Raw genomic sequence first — 20837 nt, 5'->3', positions numbered from 1 at the left:
ATTTAAACCCTGGGCATCTTTCACCGTGTCCCCTCACTGCCCACCAGTCGTGGCAGACGGCTGCCCCCTCCTCAGCCTGGTTCTCTCAGAGGGTCATTGTTGGGGTTTCCCTCTATTATAGCAGTCTTTAATAACATAAAGCAGCTTGAGGCAGCTGTGGTGATTTGGTGCTACATAAGTGTGTTAATGCAGTCACATCATCTAGTTTATGATTGTAAAACGTTGTGTGCACTACTGAATTCAATCCAACATTCAAACTGGACCATGAGAGCACATTTCCAAAGTGATAAATAAGTGACAGAAACCAAGTGAAAATGACATTTTTAATCAAGTTTTATAAACCAACATTTAATTTAGCAGCATAACCAGATGGTCGTGAGGTATTTCTAAATCCATACGCTCTGAACTTCCTCCCACCCTCCTTCACTCACCCAGACCTACACACCCAGCTGCGATCCACACTACATCGACACTGCACATACAAACAACCGGTCACATTCACACCTGAGCGTATGCTCGACAGACAGAAGGCACACACAGACACACACAGTCCTGTTGGCTCAGTCCTGGACTGAGCAGAGCTGGCTCCCTCATCGTGGCTTGTAAGGCAGGCACACTTAATGGTGCAGTTTTGGCTGTAGGACAAAAGAAAATTAGTAAAATTATTAGTTTTGTTTAGACAGCTGCTCTTTACATTCACTTCAAAATAAACTCATGTACAGCTTGTGCGAACAAAGATCCATGCTTCACACAGAGCCAGTTTAAGACCGAGTCAGCCTGTGGAATATTTCACCAGCTCCTCGGAGCGTGGCGGGAATTTCTGTCCACCGCTGCTAGGCGTCACTGATCGTCATGGAAACAGCTCTCGGTTGAGTAATAGTCATTTTTAACATCGTGCAGCAGACCTGCGTTAGTCTAATCCAAGACTATGTCGCTGACAACAAAGATTCTGAGAAGTGATCTTATGACCTGACTTATCTATGGCACTTTGTAATTACCCAGAGGGCAGCAGTAAACTGCTGTGTCTATGCAGAAACATGATTCCTCTGTATGCACTTTGTGTGAGGCACTGAGCTGGTTGCAGGGTAAAAACTGTCTGACTGGCAGCATCCTATCAGCTGTACAGAGGCAGTGTCATCAGCTACACCAGTGAACAAAGGTGAGCCGTCAGTATAGATACATGACGAGCTGTGAGGTAGCTGCACAGGCAGAGGCCACCCTCACTAACACAGTCATACAAGCAGAAACACAACAGAAACCACTCAGTTCACAAAAGAGGTTCAAGGGTTACTCCTAGTCGCCTTTGCAGGGGTCAAGTGTGGACTGGAACTGCTCAGTACACCCATTTTCCCTCGTCCAAACCTACCTTCTGTGTGCCCAGTTTCTTCTCCACACCCCCAGAAAGCGTCCCGCTTTTATTGTCTTTCCAGGGGTAGAAGTTTGAGCGCGGAGACGAAGTGGCAGAGCTGGAAGAAGAGGAGGAAGTCAGGCAGTGGGCTGAAGGCTTAGAGGAGGGAGCGTTATCCTCCGTACGACCCCCTTTGCGTTTCTTCACCGTTCCCATTTGGTGCTCAAAGACCCTCCCACTGCCCTGCCCATGCAGCCCTGAGTCTCCCACGCAAGCACGGCTGTGGGAATTGGTGGTGGGAGAAGGGTCTCCCAGAGGAGGGTGTGTCCGTCTGTAAGTCCAAATAGCCTTTGTGGTCGGTGACTGGGCGTCTGTGGGGGAAGGTTGGGGGTGGTGTTTGCTGCTGGGGGAAAGCGTGCCATTGGTCTGTCCGTGTGCGGGCGCTTTGGAAGATAAAGATGACACGTTGGAAGGCGGGCGGCCCCGGTCCTGGAGGACGATGCAGTTCCTGTCGGGACCCGAGTGCTCTCCTTCCTGGGATGGGGCTTTGCGCTTGCGGAGAACAGCGGCTGCAGCGACTTGCTCTCGCAGCTTCAACATTTGCTTGCTGGGACGTCCGACTGGATTCTTGGGTCGCCCGGGACTGGCGTACCGTGTCGCCGCAGGAGCACCGTGACTACCAGCGATGATGCTGCTGCTATTGCTCCCGTAGTTCTCTGACTGTGTGGATGTCGGGGGCCTCCCTGGCCCTCGACTGGAAGATGATGAGGATGACGCCATTTTGAGGGAGGAGCTAATATGACTTCCTGTGCGAACCTTAGAATGTGATGAAGAGGAGGACATGATGGTGGGAGACACGGATGTGCTGGTCTTGGCTGGAGGAGGAGGAGACTGAAGGTCTGCAGCTTGAGGTATTTTCCTGGACAGAGGGGAGAAGAACAGATGAGTCCACCGACAGTTTGACCTGCAGGTGTCTGACAGCACAGCCATGTTCACAGTGGCCACACCCCCGCCTCACCCTCACTCAGTCACCCTGCCACGTGGAACATAAAGACTAGACAGCAGTCTGGAGCTGGATGCACTGTGTTCAGAGGCCATCTCCTGATGGGGCATTGAACCAGCAACCAAGGGTGCACCTCCGTGCAAGCCTTGTTTGTGCTGCTTTAACATGTAACCATTGAATGTTTCTGTTCCTGCACTTCAGCAGTTTATCAGAAGGCGCCCCTGTGCTGTGTGTAAACATGTTGTTAGCAGGAAACCCTGCTGCTGCCATACGACACGGTTTCTCAGGACCTGCTCAAACGGAGCATCTGATGGAGGAAGAACGTTAAACGTGGCGTTGTTAATGCCACACATGTCACTGAGTATTTCACAAACTGCTGCTCTTTCTCTCTTGCTTTGCCTGAACGATTCAGACTGACGTGACGTTATGGACTGAGTGTTTTTAATGCCACAGCCTACCTGTATTGTTGCTGACTGCATCCATCCCTTTATCAACAGTGCATCCATTTTCTAATGGATGCTTCCAGCAGGACAGTGTCTCAAACCATCTCACACATTTCCTGATAACGTGTGTCAGGAACAAAAGGATGCTACATTGTTAATGTTTGGGTTTTTTACAGTGAATCAAATCAGCTCCAAGTCTGTTTCCATGCTGCTGTTCATGCCTGACAATATCAGGGCATGCCCCTAATGAGATGGCAGATGGTGTCCTGCAGGATCTCCCCACATCAGCACTCACTGACAACCAAACCTGTCGTGCTGAACTAGGTTACAGTCAGCATCTCCAGACCCCTCCATGTCTGTCACACTCAGGGTGAAATGCTCTGTCTAAAGCACAGAACGTCAGAGACATTCACACCAGTGGTCTGCTGCACATCGTCCTGTGGGGCTCTGGCAGTGCTCAGAGTTCCCTGCTAGCACAAAGGAGCAGACACCAGTCCTGATGTGGGTTAAGGACCTTCTGTCCATCTCCTGGAGACTCCTGCACGCTGTTGAGGCTGTGCAGGGAGATGCAGCAAACCACCTGAAAATGGCACACAGCCTGGAGGCCTACCTGTGCAGCCTGTGTAGGGCGCAGTCAGGGTGCTCCCAGTACTGACACCGACCCCAGCTAAATGTAAAACCAGTAGGGAGAAAAACAGTGTCCGTGGCCTCCACGTGGAAAACCTTTCTGTTTGGGGTCGTTCCATTGTTGCACCAAAGCTGCTGAAAGTAACTCTGAGTAGTAAACACACACACGAAGCTGTTCACAGGGACGTCTTACTTCCAAAGATGGGCGCTGATGTGCTGTTCCAGCATACTGCTGAAGGCAGACCTCAGGTGGTGTAGTCTCCTGTCAAACGTGTAGATGCCCTGACCCAACACATGGCTTCCAAATGAGCACACCTTTAAAAAACAAAAATACACCTTTAAACATCGAGCACGGCTCTGGGTTTAAAATGTGCTTAGACTCAGTTTAGTTTCTGTACTAAGCAGTGTTGTATTTAGGCCATGTGTCAGAGGCTGTGCAGATATGATGGTCTTTGATTAAACATAAAACTGTTTTTGAACTTCACAAAATCATTTTAGCTGGTTTTCAAAAGTCTACTTCCATTTGCATTCAGTCTTTGGTTAACTTTGATAACTTTGGTCTTGACTCTGCTGTAAGACTGACTGCCAGTTGTAATTCCTTGATTTTCTACATAAAGCAGTGCTGCAGTGTTTTTGCACCTCGTCTCCTTTGTGGACGGACACCAATCGTGGTGACCAGAGATGTTACTGTGCTCTGCTGGTTGAGACTGCCGTAGCGACACAAAGCAGCTCTCCATCAGAGCGACCCTCCCTGGAACTGAGTGGAAGAAGAGGCTCTTTGGAAAACAGCCGAATGACATGATGGACGCCGTGACGGTGACCTACGCAGCCTGCCCATGAGGAAGCACGAGGCAGGGCTAGCACCGACTGAGCCTTCAAAATAATGGGACTGTTTATAGATGAGCAATGACCCCAATGCAGCGCCCAGCTAATATCCAGCCCAAGGAAAGTCTGGGAGGGAAGACTGACGAGTACACAAGCTAATGAAACGTACAATTCCAACACTGAAGGAGGATGAAATTACCAAATTAAGTAAAAAGCACTGGGAGCTCTGGGATCATTGCAATCATGCCAACTCTGTGGTTTATCTATGTCCCACACACAGACACACACACACACACACACACACACACACACACACACACACACACACACACACACACACACACACAGGCTGTGATGATGGGACCAGAAACAGTTCCTCAGGCTGTGCTGTGCCTGATGCACTGGACTCTGTTACTTGGGGAAAGCGCATAAATGATAACGTGATACAATAACGGTGCCAAGGACGCCTTTCAGTCACTATTTAAAGTCCTCAGCCTAACGTGATCAGAGATGTGGTTAGGCTCGGCGGCTGCTGAGCCCCAGTAAGGACCTCTCACCGCCACTGGTCTGGGATGTGCAGCAGAAGATGGAAAATCAGCTCGCTCATCGTTTCCTTCTGCCTCGCTTTCATCACTCGAGATTCGTCCGTGGACCAGAGGTGAGGGGACTCTGGGATTACCCTCATCCAACCGCTGGCTCTCCTCCTCTGGGGCACTCTCTACCACAGCCGTAGACCAACTAGAAAACACATATGACCATCCAGGATCAAGTTACACCCTCAGCAGTACATTACCACATCAGCGCATTCCCTATACTTGATGCACACACTGTACTGAGCCGGGAACTGGAATCATCTGAGAAGACTTTAATCTTGCTCTGTTTGGGGATTATGTAACAGAAATACAAAATAACACCTGGGTGTTCGTTTAACCAGCAGACCCAGCATGTGTACTGTTACAGTAGTAGCAGTACTGTTAGCTGGTTGATAAAACAGTTTCCGCAGCATGTTTTCAGCAGCTGACTACACGTGAATCCTGCAAGCAAAACCATGTTTGAGCCGCTATAATCAGTAAAAAGATGATTATTTATCTCTAGAAGAGTCCTAACTTCTTCTATAAGCATCCTTAGCTTCAGCATTCTTCACAACCTGAAGGCAGGGAGGGTGACCAAAGGTCTCCTGCAGTGTGGAGTACCAGCTTGCTCCCTGGGGGCCTCTGGGCTGAGGGACTGTCCCGTCGAGGAGCCTCCCTCCAGGGCTTGGCTCCCCTTCTCTCGAACCCTGGTCTTGAGTTCTGCCACTAGCTGGTCAAAGTTCTTGCTGCGGCCCACCACCTTCCTCCTCTGGTGGATGGAGTGAATCTGAGGGAAGGACAGATCAGATTGTGTGTGTTTGCTGTGGATCTGAGCAGGCTTGTGTGACTGGGACTGACTGGATACTGTGGGAGTCTTGTCTTACAAACGAGCAGCAAAGGCCCAGAATCAATTCTTTCAATTAACAGGAGGACAGTAAACCAGTACTTTGGGCAAATGACATCATCCCCCACATTAAACTCTTCCCACAGTCGAGGACATTTTCATCTAATATCACAGCAAAAGTTGTCCCCCAATAATTAAACACCTGAACGACTATTATGCAAACAAGTGGAAGCTAAAAATGAAGCCCCCAGTTTTCCAGGACAGCTACAGTCATGGCTGACATGATTTTTTCCAGTAGAAGCACCATTTCTCCCAGAGAGCTGTTTTGGTATCACTTCCTGTATGTGCAATGGATCAACACTAAAGACTTTCACACAACTCAGAACTGGGCTGCACGCCCTTTGGAAGAATAACTGCAGTCAGTCACTTGCTATCAACAACAAGCTTGTTGCACCTCTGAACTGGAATTTTTGACCGCTCTTCTTTTGCAAACTGCTCGAGGTCTCTGCGATTTGAAGGACGCTCCCAGCAGCAGTTCTGAGACGTCTCCATGAGTGATCAGTGGGATTCAGATTAGCATGTCGTCTTCACACTTTCAAAGGCGTGTTTGGGGTCCTCGTCCTGCTGACCTCTGACCCAGTTTTCTCACGCTGACCCTACACTGGTAGTCTTCAGATTCATGATGCTCGCACACCGTCAGGCCAGAGGCAGCAACCTGCACCATGTCTGACTGTAGCTACGAGTGGTTTCCTTCGTAGGCCTCACTCTGTTTCTGATGGTCTCATGTGTCCACAGCACGTTCTCCCAGCAGGATTTAGGCTTCCTCATGTGCACTGTGGTACACTCCAGGCTGGCTTTTTGCTGTCTCAGCAGTGGGGTGGTCCTGCTCTCCTGCCTTTCATTTCGTTCAGATGTCGATGGATAGTTCGAGCGGACACCTTTGCGCCCCGAGTCTGCAGAACGGCTTGGAGTTGTTCCTTCACTGCAGTCTTTTATCAGCTGTTCTCTACTGTCCACGTGCAGGGAGCTCAGCTACACTGTGTTGTGAACACAGACACACTACACACAGGTCGACTGAACCTCTCTCCAGTTTAACTGGCTTCAGGTGGGACTGATATATGGCCAGCACCTGTTTCTGTGCCCAGTTTTGAGCTGTGTGTGAAACACTGTCAGAGTCTGTTGTGTTGATCCTCTGCACATGTACCAAAACATCTGTGACTGGAACAGTTTTCCTTTGTAATGTGGGCTATGCTGATGTGACGTTTCATTTGATCAGACTATGGAGACATTTGTAAAACTGGCAAAGAACACAGGAGATGAGCAGTTTCAGGAAATATTATGAGGAATGTGCTTTATTGGTGCTTCCAACCCGAGATGGAAAGACAGCAGGTTTGGGACAGACTGGACCTCACACCAGTTTGAAAGTGGGAGAGCTGTGGTGAAGACCACGATGGGAAATCTCCACTGTGGAAAACAGCGTCAAATGTTTGGTATTACATTGTCGAGGAGATCGATCCAGAGTGGAAAATACATCCAGCAACAAAGAGGACTCACAGCTGTGTAGGATAACTTCACTTCAACGATAGAAAGACATCTGACATTCCTACACAGGGAATTTATTAAGGTGGAAATATTGAGCAATAATAGATGTGAGCTGAGTGTTTGAACACACAGACGCCCACGAGTATCACACACAGGTTTAAACAAATCTTCAGTGTTCCTTGGAAAAGTGACAACGGCGTTATGAGTGTCGGTGAGGGGAGCAGCTGAACTATGGCAGCGACTGGAAGAGCAGGACGATGGCTGCCAGGCTCAAAGCCAGCGTGCTGCCCTCTCACTGGGTCACAACCTGACAGCACGCCTGAGCGTGTACTTACCCACACATGAAGCACTAACATGGGACAGCGTGTGTGTGTTGCTTACATTGCATGTCAGCAGGCGGGTGCACACTTTCTTCCTGTCAGGGTCAAGGACGCCGCAGTGTTTGTCCAAGTCGCACTTCCTCTCTGAGGACACACAGAAGCTATGTGAGCCACAGTGTGACAGCACAAGCCCACACCTCTGTTCTTCACGTGAACACTGCTCCACACGTGTGGACACTGTTTCTCTCACACACACAGATCCCAATCTATTTGAAAGCAAACGGCCGTCTGCGCAGCTGCAGTGCGGCCGCAGCATGGCTGCAGCGGTTCAGCCATGCTGCGGCCGCGCTGCAGCTGCGCTGGCAGGCTGATCCTTCATGATGGATCACAGCCCGTCGGCAGACACTGGCTGCAGATTCAAACAGAACTATCCTGACAGTGTTGCACACAGCAAGTACAGCAATGACTAACAATGCACAAACACATGAATGCAGCGTTCCAGAATAGCTCAGAGTCACGCTCCACTTGTTTTAGCAGTGCCGCCATCTTGGATTGCGAGCTCGGGCCACATCGGTCGGCTCGGACTTTCCGAGTGGGAAAGGGAGCATTCCACAAAAACCTTTAGAACTTGGCATCGACTTCCAACTTATTCAGGAACGCACCACACTTCTACTGACATCTACTTTTTCTATTGCCTGCACGTCTGAACTTGTACTCACTGGAGGCCACTTTGTTGTAGGGTCTGGGGATGCGGTGGCGTGTGGCAGCTGAGGTTTGAGTGGAATCCTTTCTCACCGTGGGGTGCCTGTCACTGGGTGAAGATCTACCAGGCGGAGTACCTCCGTGTGGCCAAGGGGGATCTCTGAGAGACGCAGGTGGGGAGCTCATGGGAGGCTCGAGAGGTGGTGGCTGCTTGAATATCGAAGAGTCAAAGTGACTGCTGTGGGACTTCTCCAGTGGGGAATGTCTTGGTGACAAGAGAAGAAGATCACAGTTTGTCATCTTAGCCAATGAAAAACAACCATGTATAAATAAGAGGGCTCTAATGAGCTCATTCACACCTTTTAGTCCTGCGCTCTACATTAGCTGTGCTCACTCTCAGATCATGTATTAGTTTCTATCAGTCACCAAGCCCTCTCTTTAACACAGCTCTGTGCTCATTGGTTGCAAACAGGTGTGTGAGGCTTCTGTACTCAGAGCTGTAAGCTCGAGACTCAGTGATTAATATGATAATCCACCATGCTCCACCAAGTCTGACAGAAAATCAGGAACAGAAGAAGATGCCCACTTTAAAATGTGACGGCCTCATCATGCCGGCTTCTCTCCGAACACCAATCATTTCCTACAATCTGGAACGATGTAACAGGTACTGACACGAGCGGATTACAGCATAGCACACATCAGGACACACCAAAGGGGTTCAACTCGCCAAAACCAAGGGCTTTTTTTACTTTTGCAGTGCATCAACTCCACTGTTACATAGAAAGCATTTGGAAACTTGCACCAGGTGAGATGAACAGACGTGTAAGTCGAAAATATTTCAGTTTTAGAGAAAACTCGAGACAGTCCACAGTCTGCCTCACAGGTCACACCTCATTTCTGGGTGTAACCCTGTGTGTAGTCCCCAGACTCAAACAAGCACTCAGAGTTCAAAAACAGCCAACACCGTTTCATCCCTAATAAAATGTTTAGCTTGGCTGTTACAACAGGTGTTATTATACAGTCAGCATCCATGGAGGATTTATGGAGTTAGCAGGAAGCTATGGCGCTAGCTTCCACCTAAAGATGATGCACCAGAACAGACGTTCTGCTATTACTTAACAAAAGATTCTGACTATGGGGTCACTGGAGCTGGGCTTCAGCTAGCTACAGAGCTATGGCTGATAATATAAACACATTAGCACCGTGAAAAAGAGGTGAGCATCACGTTTAAAGGTTAGTCATTAATATGCTGCTGTGTGGTTTGGATGACTTGCTACAAAGAGAGGCCAACACATTGTTTTTAGGGGCCTAGTTATTATTTAAATTAGATATAAGAACATATGACATTTTAAAATACCAGAGGATTTAGAGACGAGCAAAATCACAGCACGTCCAATCCAAGCTAACCACTACACTCTGAACAACTGACATCATCCATTAGCACTCGAGCTCTGACATTTTGACCGGACTGTGTTCTTACCGCACTCCATCCTTGGAACTCTTCGAGTATCTGTACTGTGGTGGTGTGACGGGAGAAGGTGGAGCTGCCCGGAGCTGCCCGACTCCCTGGTTTCGACCCTCCCACGAAGCAGCGTTGGTCCCATGAGGAGGAGAGTGGCCATGATGGCTTCTCTGTTGGGTTTGCGGTGCCGGAGTGGGAGAGCGTAAGCGGGCGTACAGCTTAGCCACAGGCCCGTGTCTCCGCTCGCAGTGCTTTTCAAAGGCCTGTGGCTTCACAACCTGCCCGCAATGGCTGCAAACCACCAGGTAGAAGTCGTCATGGCCAGGGTAGAGGCCAAAGATGGACATGTCTTGAAGAGTGGAGAACACAGAAAGACGTACTCTCACTTAGAGGACCTACGGTTTCAAACATCCTAAATCTGGACACGTGCAGATCAGACATGCTTTTTGAGACTGACATGGCCGTATCCTGCTGTGCTGCTGGATCTGCTTCTACTGTGTAGCGTGTTCTATGGAGAAGCTGTAAGTCGGGGCTTACTTACCCGAGTGTTTCTAGACAAAGTTGAATGTGATGACATTTTCAGGCTTTGTTTTACTCACTACCAAGGTATGTGTGTGCGATATATCGAATATACTCGACGTATCGCGGGTTTTTCCACATACAATGGTTAAAGTCGCTTTATGGTAACCATTGAGTACAGGTTGCCATGGAAATATTAAGCTGTCTGCACGTAATCCATGCTGCAGATGCATTTGGATTTCACAAGGAGAATGTCAAACAAAATGCAGTCATTTGCAAAACATGCCGTGAAACTATCACTGCAAAATGTAGCAGCACCACAAATTTATTCCAGCAGCTGAAAAAAGAAAAAAGTGTTTGAAACTCTGCATGTGAACGTCTCCCCACACACCAAACAACACGATAAGTAAACCGCTGTGACACCTGTGACTCTCGTTTCTGTAATTTAAGGTCGGCACAGTTTTTTTGTGTTATATGCACAAAGAGCACCTTGTGGTGCTGTTAGCACCTTTCACTTGGTGCGATATCCTAAATACTTCTAAACTACTAAAGCTGAGTGCTCACGTGCACAGCATCATGGTGCACACATGCTGAACACATAGCGCTGTGGGGAGCAGGGATATTCCCACATCATCTCCAAACAAAGGCCGAGTGCGTTTGTGTTTATTGAAATGATGTGACATCAGAGCTCGTGAACACATCCCCATCTCCTCTTTTCCAGCTTGTGTTTGTCAGTGACTGAAGGCATTATGAGTGGAAGCCAGACGAGAAAGTCTTAGATAAAAACAGCATGAACATATTAGCAGAATTATAAGTCAGTAAAGACCTTTTAGCGGCTGATAGCCATCCACTTCTTCCCCTGCTGCTTGTCACAAATAAACTCCCCAGAGTTCAAAATGCTGTTTTTCTTCTTTCTGGGTCAAACAGTATGTATGTATGTGCAAGTCAATATCCCGCCCCAGGAGCAAGTACAGGTATACAGGATGATCACATGACAGTCCTCAGCCAGGCTCACCTAAATTCACCCGACTGGTGACCAGAATGCATCCGCTGCCCTGACCAGCGGCCGGCCAGTCAGCCTCATGGTGGTCTTAATAACAAGCTGGCTGTTTTCATGCATCCGCAGCACAAACACATATTCACACGCAGCCACACGCCAACATGTCGGTATGTGGAAGCTAATAACTGTCAGTAAAAGTTTGCCAAACAAACGTTTTCAGGTTCACCAGACTGGACGTGGGCATTTTATAGAAGCTAACGCTATCGGGGCGCAGCCCTCGATCAAAGCAATTAGACAATGATGGAGGAGTGTCGATGAAAGGCTCAGCCTGTCGTCGGTAAAATCGTCCAGTCGCCCAACCTCAGTGTGCACTTTGTTACAAACAAAAACATATCCAACAAAAACCTTCATGAGAAATTCATTGACATAAAAATGGGATTGTAAATGATGGCATAAACTGGTGAGGTTCCTCCGATGTGCACCATGAGCAGGAGCTTGGTGCTAGCTGGAACCACGCTCACAGCCCGGTCAGGCTGGCCTCGATGGAAACACTGCAAAGCTTCATTTAGAACGATGAAGCTGGCGTGGATGTGGCAAACACTCACGCTCCAAAACACCGTCGTCACAGACTCGTGTTACAATGCACAGCATTACAAAGCATATGGCTTGTGTAGTGTTGTAAGCTGTTAATATAACTACAAAAGAGAAATAGAAATTTAAGCCAGTAAAAGTTGTTACATCACGATAAGCGATCTCAAACTCAGTGTGAGCTCCGTGAAGACTCTTCATTGTTAAACTTTTGGCTTGACAAAACATTCTGAGTCTGGCCAAAGTAGTTGGAAAATAATAACCTTACATGAATCAATAACCTACTTTTTTTTTTTTTTTAACCAAACCTCCATAGCAGATTCAAACTAAGACCAGTGGGGACTTCAGATCACCCTTGTTTGGCTCTTATGGCCTTGTGAGTGGAGTGCTGCAAACTTCCTGAGTTATGGTGTCATGTTCTCATACACACAGAATAGCATTCAGCATGTGTATTTGCAAAGGTCTCCACGAAGCAGACATGTGTTTGTCAGAAAAGCTGAATCCATAAGTATGAGGCATGTGTTCTCATGTTTCTAACCTGCACAGCCGGCTGCTTATTGTCAGTGGTGGTGCACACTTACCCTCTTTACTGAGTGACATTGCCTCTGCAGCCTTTTTGCCATTCTTATTGCAGTCATCCACGTCAGGCCCTGAAACACATGTTCAAGACAGCCACTGTCAGCTGTGATGTTGGCCACAGTATCATCATTAGCAATACAAAGACTCATCTTACATCACACATAGCCTTCCAAGATGGCGCCGAGTATGGCAGCCTCGTCGCGAGCTCCCCCAAGCAACAGCTGTTTTTTGTGTTTAATTTTACTTTTTCTTTATTTTTTCACGAGTAGCACATGTCTCCTTGTGTACGACCGACAAACCTTACTGGACATAAAAGACGGACTTTCTCATCACTTTCCGGAGTTCAAGTTTTGCAACACGGACCCTCCGTTTGCAGACCCCCCATTCATCTCACCTGAGACGCCTTTGTTCTGGGCCCGTGGAGGCCGCAAACGCCGACGCAGAGGGAGAAGATCTGGCGTTCTGGTTCGACTGAGACGGCGCACTAACAGACCACCGTTACCCAGCTTATTACTGGCTAATGTGCAGTCTCTGGAGAACAAGCTGTGCGAGCCGACACGGATCTCATTCCAGCGAGAGATGCGGGACTGCTGCGTGATCTGCCTCACAGAAACCTGGCTATCGGACAAGGTACCGGACTCCGCAGTACAACTACCGGGGTTCTCTGTGCACGCGCGGACAGGTCACAGGAGCTTACTGGGAAAAGCAGAGGCGGTGGTGTGTGTTTCATGATCAACAACAGCTGGTGTGATTATGCGAACGTGCACCGGTCAAATCCTTCTGCTCACCGGACCTGGGTACCTGATGGTTAAGTGCCGGCCATTCTGGCTACCGAGGAATTTACAGCAGTGATTATTACGGCTGTTTACATTCCCCACAAGCCGACACTGACCGAGCACTCAGGGAACTGTACAGCGCGATCAGCAGTGAGGAAACCTCACACCCAGAGGCGGCGTTTATCACGACCGGGGACTTTAATAAGGGTAACCTGAAGAAAGTCTCACCAAAACTCCACCAACACATCCATTTCAACACTTTCGTGGAGACCGGCTTCTTGACCACTGCTACACCTCTTTCCGGGATGCGTACAAAGCCCTCCCCGCGCCCCATTCGGCCAATCAGATCACCGCTCCATCCTGCTTCTACCCGCCTACAGGCAGAAGCTGAAACAGGAAGCTCCAACCCTGAGGGCGGTGCATCGTTGGTCGGACCAATCGGAGTCTACGCTGCGGGACTGTTTTGATCACGCAGCGGACTGGGAAATGTTTCACGTGGCTGCTAAAGACATCGATGAATACACAGACTCAGTCTGTGGATTTATCAGAAAATGCGTGGAAGATGTCGTCCCATCCAGAACAGTTAAATCCTTCCCAAATCAAAAACCCTGGATTATCGGAGATGTTCGCGACGGCGCTAGCGGCACGGAGCACCGCTTTTGCCTCCGCGAACACATCGGACTACAAACACGCACATTACCAACTCCGGAAGACGATCAAAGCAGCCAAACGTGAGTACAGGGACAGGGTGGAGCAACAGTTTGACAACCCTCGGAGTATGTGGCAGGGACTAAACACGATCACAGACTTTAGAGGGAAACCAGCACACCGCAGACCACGGCCTCTCTGTGTGAGGATCTAAACGTATTCTACGCTAGATTCGACACAGCGAACACCAGGAGACCGGACAGTGTGCGCACCGCGGATGACGCCAGTGCGCACACTGTGTCTGAGGAGGATGTGCGGAGGTACTTCAGGAGAGTGAACCCACGCAAAGCTACTGGTCCGGACGGGATTCCCGGCCGCGTCCTCAAGTCATGCGCGGCTCAGCTGGCTGGAGTGTTTACACATATCTTCAACCTTTCCCTCTCTCTGTCTGTAGTCCCAGCCTGCTTCAAAATGGCCACCATCGTCCCTGTACCCAAATCCTCCACCATCTCCTCATTGAACGACTGGCGACCTGTAGCCCTGACCCCCATCGTGAGCAAATGCTTGAGAAGCTGGTCAGGGACTTCATCTGCTCCGCACTACCCGACTCACTGGACCCTCTACAGTTCGCATACCGCCACAACAGGTCCACTGATGATGCCATAGCCCTGACACTCCATGCTGCCCTGTCACACCTGGAGAAGAGAGACGTATGTGAGAATGCTGTTTGTAGATTACAGCTCAGCATTCAACACCATCGTTCCTCGAAGCTGGACAGGAAACTGCAGGATCTAGGACTGAGCAGCTCCTCTGCAGCTGGATCCTTAACTTCCTGTCTGACAGACGCCAAGTGGTCAGACTGGGCAGCACCACCTCATCCCCATCACACTGAACACTGGTGCTCCACAGGGGTGTGTACTGAGCCCTCTCCTGTACTCACTCTACACCCTACGACTGCACGGCCACTAACAACTCCAACATCATTGTGAAGTTTGCGGACGACACTACAGTGGTGGGTCTTATCACCAACGGTGATGAGACAGCCTACAGGGAGGAGGTCAGCGCCTGACCCACTGGTGTCAAGACAACCATCTCACCCTCAACGTCGCAAAGACAAAGGAGCTGATAGTGGACTTCCGGAGGTGCAGAGGAGTACACACCCCATCACCATCAACGGCGCCGCTGTGGAGAGAGTGAGCAGCTTCCGCTTCCTTGGTGTACATCTGGCTGAGGATCTTACGTGGTCAGTACACATAAACAAGACAGTGAAGAAGGCGCAGCAGCGCCTCTTCTTTCTCAGGAGACTGAAAAGATTCGGCATGAGCCCCGCATCCTCAGGACCTTCTATCGCTGTGCCATTGAGAGCATCCTCACTGGATGCATCACCACCTGGTATGGCAACACCACCGCTTACAACCGCAAAGCTCTCCAGAGAGTAGTGCGGTGTGCTGAACGGATAATTGAGGTGAGCTTCCCTCCTCCAAGACATCTACAGGAAGCGGTGCCTGAGGAAAGCGGGGAGGATCATCAAGGACTCAGTCACCCCAGCCATAAACTCTTCAGACTACTTCCATCAGGAAGGAGGTTCTGCAGCATCCGGTCCCGTACCAGCAGACTGAGAGACAGCTTTTTCCACCAGGCCATCAGACTGCTGAACACGTCATAGACACCTCACCCTCACTACTGGAACTTCAACATTATGCACTCCATACTGTACATTAATGCCACTGTTTTGCACATACCTACCTCTGTATATTTTATATTTTATATATCTTATTTTATTGTTTACTCTATTTCATTTGTAAAACATGTATATACACACTCACACACACACACACACACACACACACGTAGAAAAACATATTTAGTACACACATTCAGTAATGTATATACCTTTATATATGGTACATATATTTATTACTTTTTAGATTAACCATTTTTATATTTTGCTTGTTGCACGTTATTGTATTTTGCACAACTCTGTTGCTTGTGAAGCTTGCACACAAGAATTTCACTCGCATGTACTGTACCAGTGTACCTGCACATGTGATGTGACAATAAAGGTGATTTGATTTGATTTGATTTGATTTGATTTGACATAGCCCATATTAATAAACTGTGTTATGTAAGTGACTCATTTACAGATCAACCGTTTCTCCAGGAATTACTCGGAGTCCAAGTATACCATCAGCAGGGAGTAGCTAATGGCACTGGGTGGTGGGGGAGACTATCTGACAGAGCAGCACTGGAGAAACGCCAAACAGTGAGTGAGCGCACAGAGGTAAAGCTAGCAAGAACACTGTGGGCAGAAGCCACATATATGAGGAATCGTAAGGCGAGTCCATCATTGTTTAGAAAACGAAGGAAGCGAAGTGGGAACGACACACAAAATGTTTCCTTCTATCACAGGCTGGGCCAGCGGTGCAAAAGCGTCAGACTCCTCCTCCGTCACCGGCGTCTGCTCTGAATCCGGCTGCTGCTAGCGTTAGCATGCTAATGCTAACTACCTCGTCGCCACCGGCTAGTCGGGCTCGCATGGTAGCTTGTATCCTCGCTTTCCACGGCCAGCCATCCACACTAGCCTCCTTCCGCTCTGATGTCAGCCAGCCCTGCCGGGTTTCTCCACACGAATGGTCTCCCCTAAACGCTGCAGATTGTTTTATGACCACACAGGTGAAAATCACGCTACAATGACCGTGTCTTAACTATTATAATTTTTGTAACCTGGTGAAGACCAACATGTTACCCACCCAGCACTAGGACCCGGCAGGGTCTTTGTTTGGGTAACATGTTTAGCTCTGTCCTGCGTTTCCGCGAAAATAAACACCGCTGCTTCCGTTAAATGGCTCCGTACCGATCAGTGTTTGTGCCAGGGTGTTTCCTTACCATCCGCCGGCGTCATGCCGGCCCAATCGGCCCAGGCAGTCCAGCTTTGACCCACGAAATCATCGAGGCTAGGAACCCGCCGATCCAGAGCAGCCATTACTTTTACTGCGCGTTCACGAACCGCCATCATCACTGCGCGGCAAGCAACTTACGTCATTTCGCGTTCTCGACAGGAAAGGAACTTCCTGCGTGCGCGTGCTGGGGACACCCACACAAACAGAGGCAGAAGGCTTGGCTCTAGTCTCTCCCACTTTTATACCGTGGAAATGACAGAATGTTATAAACACAGCACGCGCGTGTACATGGTTGAATGCGCATTGAAAACACGTAAAAAAAACAAAACAGTTTTCACATGATCCGCTGCCACCTGCAGCGTGGTGAGGCACATAATCAATTGGTGGTCCACGACCCAGTTAAGGGACAGAGGCCATCTTTATGGTGCGGCCCACCCACTTTACCCCTCTGCATATCAGCCTCGCAGTAGTACTCCTCTATAATGTACCAAACAGCCTGGTTAAAGAGTCCTACAGTTCCATACCTGCACAGGTATGTTATTTGGAACAGCTGCTTTTCCACTCTTCATTCTGTTCACAGCTGCTGTTACTTTCATTGACAAATCATTTCGCCGTAGTTTTCATTAACCACCCTTTTCCTGACGAAGAATTGATCAAGTATTGGCACTTTAGTCTGTGATTAAAAACGGGATGAAAATGTTGTAGAGATGATCTTGTTGTGCAGAGACGCTCCCGTGCACATATGGACACATGTCACATTTGAAACCATGTGAGGCGACTCACCAGTAAACACCACAGCCTGAATCAACTTTACACTGAGACATTTAGTCAACTCAAACTAAAAGAATTAGCTTTCAGAACTAGCACAGCGTAGCTGCCCTCACTTCCTCGTTACTAATCCTCTGAGCTTCCTCCACCTGCTTGTTGGGAGATGCACACTGACATTCAACATCACTCCTTTGATTTCCAGCTCCACAGTCATGATCCTGTCTGACACTTACCTCCACCAGACTATTTTAGATACTCTTCCTTCAAGATTTCTCCTACTTCACTTCCCATCCACACCATGATAGAACAGTTTGAACTTTGCTTGCTCTCTTCTGTCTCTTACCACATCAGCCAGCTCTCTCCCTGTAACAGTCCCTCACTGCCACACGCCTGCCTTTCCTTCTCTCTTGTTGCCTCTTCTTTTGTCTTCATCTAAGAGTAGCACATTTCTACTTGCACCCTGCTGAACAGCACCTGAGGTGATCATTGTTAACCAATCTAGTGTCTTATTCTCGATGTTTGAGCTAGCAAAGATGCTCCTCTCTCAGGTGAGACAAACAGCAGGACCTAATTCAACGTTCTTTATCGTACACTCACACGGGATAATGTTTGCCAGGATGCGGCACAGATCAGTGAAAGGATGTGGTCTTGGCAAAGGAGAAGAAGAGAATGAGTCCAGTAATCCACATCCACTGGTGGATATTGCACCAGTGAAAAGGGAGCACTGAGACTGACACTGGAAGAAGGAGCTGTTGGAGGGTGAGCAGGCAGGCGAGTGCAGAGTTACCCAGCGTCCTGTGGAGGTGGCTGAATATGACAGGCTGAAAGCACTCCTATAACCAGCAAAGGCACACAGTAGACACAAGAACCAGGAATGTTGTTAGTTCACAAAGGGAATTTAACCAAAGGACCAGCCTGTTTAGTTAGTTAGCTTTGTTGGTAACTCTGTTAACAAACACGCTGACGGTGCTCTTATTGTGTAGTCAGGTGAGCCTCTCTGCGCTACCTCCCTGTTCCTTACAGGGTCTATTTTTAAAATTGGACTTTTTGTTTTTAAATCAGTTAACCTTGTCACCTGTCTGAGCTGTGAAACAACCATAAGCTAACCTTAACGATTCCACAGACTAAACATAAGTGTGGTGGTGACAGAGCCGTCTCTGTGGGAGGTTGTTTTTAATGACTTATGTTTCTATATTTTACTGCATCATTGTTGTGCATTTTGTTTATTTTAGTGGCATTTTACATTGATAAGCACGCTGTGCAGCATGGCCTGTTGTGCTATATAAGTACACTTGACCTTGAAGGTGTGCGTGGCAGCACTGGTCCATTTGTACTGCAGGTGGTCCGGCTGGGACTGCAGACAGCTTCTGCTGTGCACGTCCAACACTCAGAGGAGTCTAATAAGACAGAGAGGTGGCAGACTACAACTATAATAGGATTCTGGACCCTTCTAAGGTCTACACTAAAAGTTCAAAGGGGTCTTCAGGGAATGGTGTGACTCCTCCTGTGCATCTCCACCGTTTCTGTCTCTGCCCTTTGTTTTCCCTGTCTGTCTGTGGGTGTGGTGACCTACTTCACAGAGACAGGATCCTCCTGGGAGCTCAGATTCTCCTGGACACACCTGAATCAATCAAGCACAGGCATCATCTGACAATCAGCTGTCTGCCATTTAAGCTGCGTCCTGACGTTCATTTAGTCAGCGCTGAGTTGTCTCCCTCCTCCTCAGACTTCAGTATAAGAAGCGCTGACTGTGGGACTGATGAGATCCTTAAACTGCTCCAGGACAGGACAGTGCTCCAGGACAGATTTAAAAACACAGACTGGAATATGTTCACCCACACAGACCTGGACCAGTACGCCTCATCTGTACTGGATTACATCTCCGAAACCACAGACAGTGTCACCACCCAGAAACGGATCACCATGTACTCCAACCAGAAGCCTTGGATGAACCGGGATGTTCGTCTCCTCCTGAAGGCCCGCAACACCGCCTTTAGGTCAGGAGATGCACACGCCTACAGTACAGCCAGGGCTAATCTAAAGAAGGGCATCAAAAAGCCAAACACCATTACAAAAGAAGGTAGAAGAACACTTCTCCAACTCCAACCCCGACGCATGTGGCAAGGACTCCAGACCATTACAGACTACAGGACCACCAAACCCTCCCCCACATCCTCTGATGCCTCCTTCCTCAACGAGCTCAACAACTTTTATGCTCGTTTTGAGCGAGGGAACCCCACGACCACAACCAAAACAGACATGACGCCAGACCACCAACCTCTGACTCTCTCCCCCACTGATGTAGGAGCGGTGCTGAGCAGGATCAATGTCCACAAGGCTGCAGGTCCTGATGGTATCCCTGGGCGTGTTCTCAGAGCGTGTTCTGGGGAGCTTGCAGGAGTGCTCACAGACATATTCAACCTGTCCTTGGCCCACGCTGTGGTACCGGCCTGCTTCAAATCCACCTCCATCGTCCCGATACCCAAAAACTCCAACCCATCTAGCCTCAATGACTACCGCCCAGTAGCCCTCACCCCCATCATCACTAAGTGCTTAGAGCAGCTGGTCTTAGCACACTTCAAATCCTGTCTCCCCCACCCTGGACCCCACCAATTTGCATACCGCCAGAACAGGAGCACAGAGGATGCAGTCTCCATCGCACTGCACTCTGTCCTCTCACACCTGGACAACAACAACACCTACGCCAGAATGCTGTTTATAGACTTCAGTTCAGTGTTCAATACAATCCACCCCTCACAACTCATCAGGAAACTGACAGACCTGAGCATCAGTTCCCTCATCTGCAAATGGTTACTGAACTTCCTGACCAACCGCCCCCAACATGTCCGGCTGGATAACCGCTGCTCATCTACAATCACAATGAACACCGGTGTACCACAAGGCTGTGTGATGAGCCCTTTCCTCTACTTCACCCACGACTGCAGACCTGCTGATGGTTCCAACACCATCATTAAGTTTGCAGATGACACCACGGTGATTGGCCTCATCAGCGACAACGATGAGGCCGCCTACAGGGAGGAGGTGGATCGTCTGGCTGAGTGGTGCGACACAAACAACCTGCTGCTTAACACCGAGAAGACCAAGGAGCTCATCGTGGACTACAGGAGGAATGCTGACCCACATCCACCCATCCACATTAAGGGGACGGCTGTGGAGCGTGTGAGCAGCTTCAAGTTCCTGGGAGTCCACATCTCCGAGGATCTCATCTGGACGACCAACTGCTCCAAGCTGGTCAAGAAGGCTCACCAGCGCCTCTTCTTCCTGAGGACTCTGAGGAAGAACCACCTGTCCTCAGACATCCTGGTGAACTTCTATCGCTGCACCATCGAGAGCATCCTGGAACAGCTTCT

The 20837-nt window shown here is 49.0% G+C and overlaps 1 protein-coding gene across 1 annotated transcript; it reads right to left on the bottom strand.

Moving 5' to 3' along the window:
• Positions 1-304: 304 nt before the first annotated feature.
• On the bottom strand, positions 305-16862 carry atxn7l2a (ataxin 7-like 2a). Its single transcript, XM_031730461.2, has 10 exons — positions 16685-16862; positions 12377-12445; positions 9707-10037; positions 8244-8491; positions 7586-7668; positions 5394-5605; positions 4804-4984; positions 3615-3736; positions 1367-2267; positions 305-635 (listed from the first exon to the last, which is right to left on the bottom strand). Exons 1-10 carry the CDS (start codon positions 16812-16814, stop codon positions 618-620), a joined length of 2295 nt encoding a protein of 764 aa, XP_031586321.1. The 5' UTR covers positions 16815-16862; the 3' UTR covers positions 305-617.
• Between the last annotated feature and the right edge of the window lie 3975 nt (positions 16863-20837).

Source organism: Oreochromis aureus, linkage group 5, assembly GCF_013358895.1.
Source record: "Oreochromis aureus strain Israel breed Guangdong linkage group 5, ZZ_aureus, whole genome shotgun sequence".
Taxonomy (NCBI): Eukaryota; Metazoa; Chordata; class Actinopteri; order Cichliformes; family Cichlidae; genus Oreochromis; species Oreochromis aureus.
Note: the sequence above shows the minus strand (reverse complement) of the source record. Positions and strands in the feature narration are given on the sequence as shown.

What these genes read in the sequence shown, in the direction of transcription:
- atxn7l2a (XM_031730461.2), bottom strand. Translation starts at nt 16,814, where the DNA reads ATGATGGCGGTTCGTGAACGCGCAGTAAAAGTAATGGCTGCTCTGGAT. An exon ending in CTACAACAAAGTGGCCTCCA is followed by an intron (nt 7,669 to 8,243) that starts GTGAGTACAAGT and finishes GTGTGTCCTCAG; the next exon opens with AGAGGAAGTGCGACTTGGAC. An exon ending in CCCGCCTGCTGACATGCAAT is followed by an intron (nt 5,606 to 7,585) that starts GTAAGCAACACA and finishes TCCTTCCCTCAG; the next exon opens with ATTCACTCCATCCACCAGAG.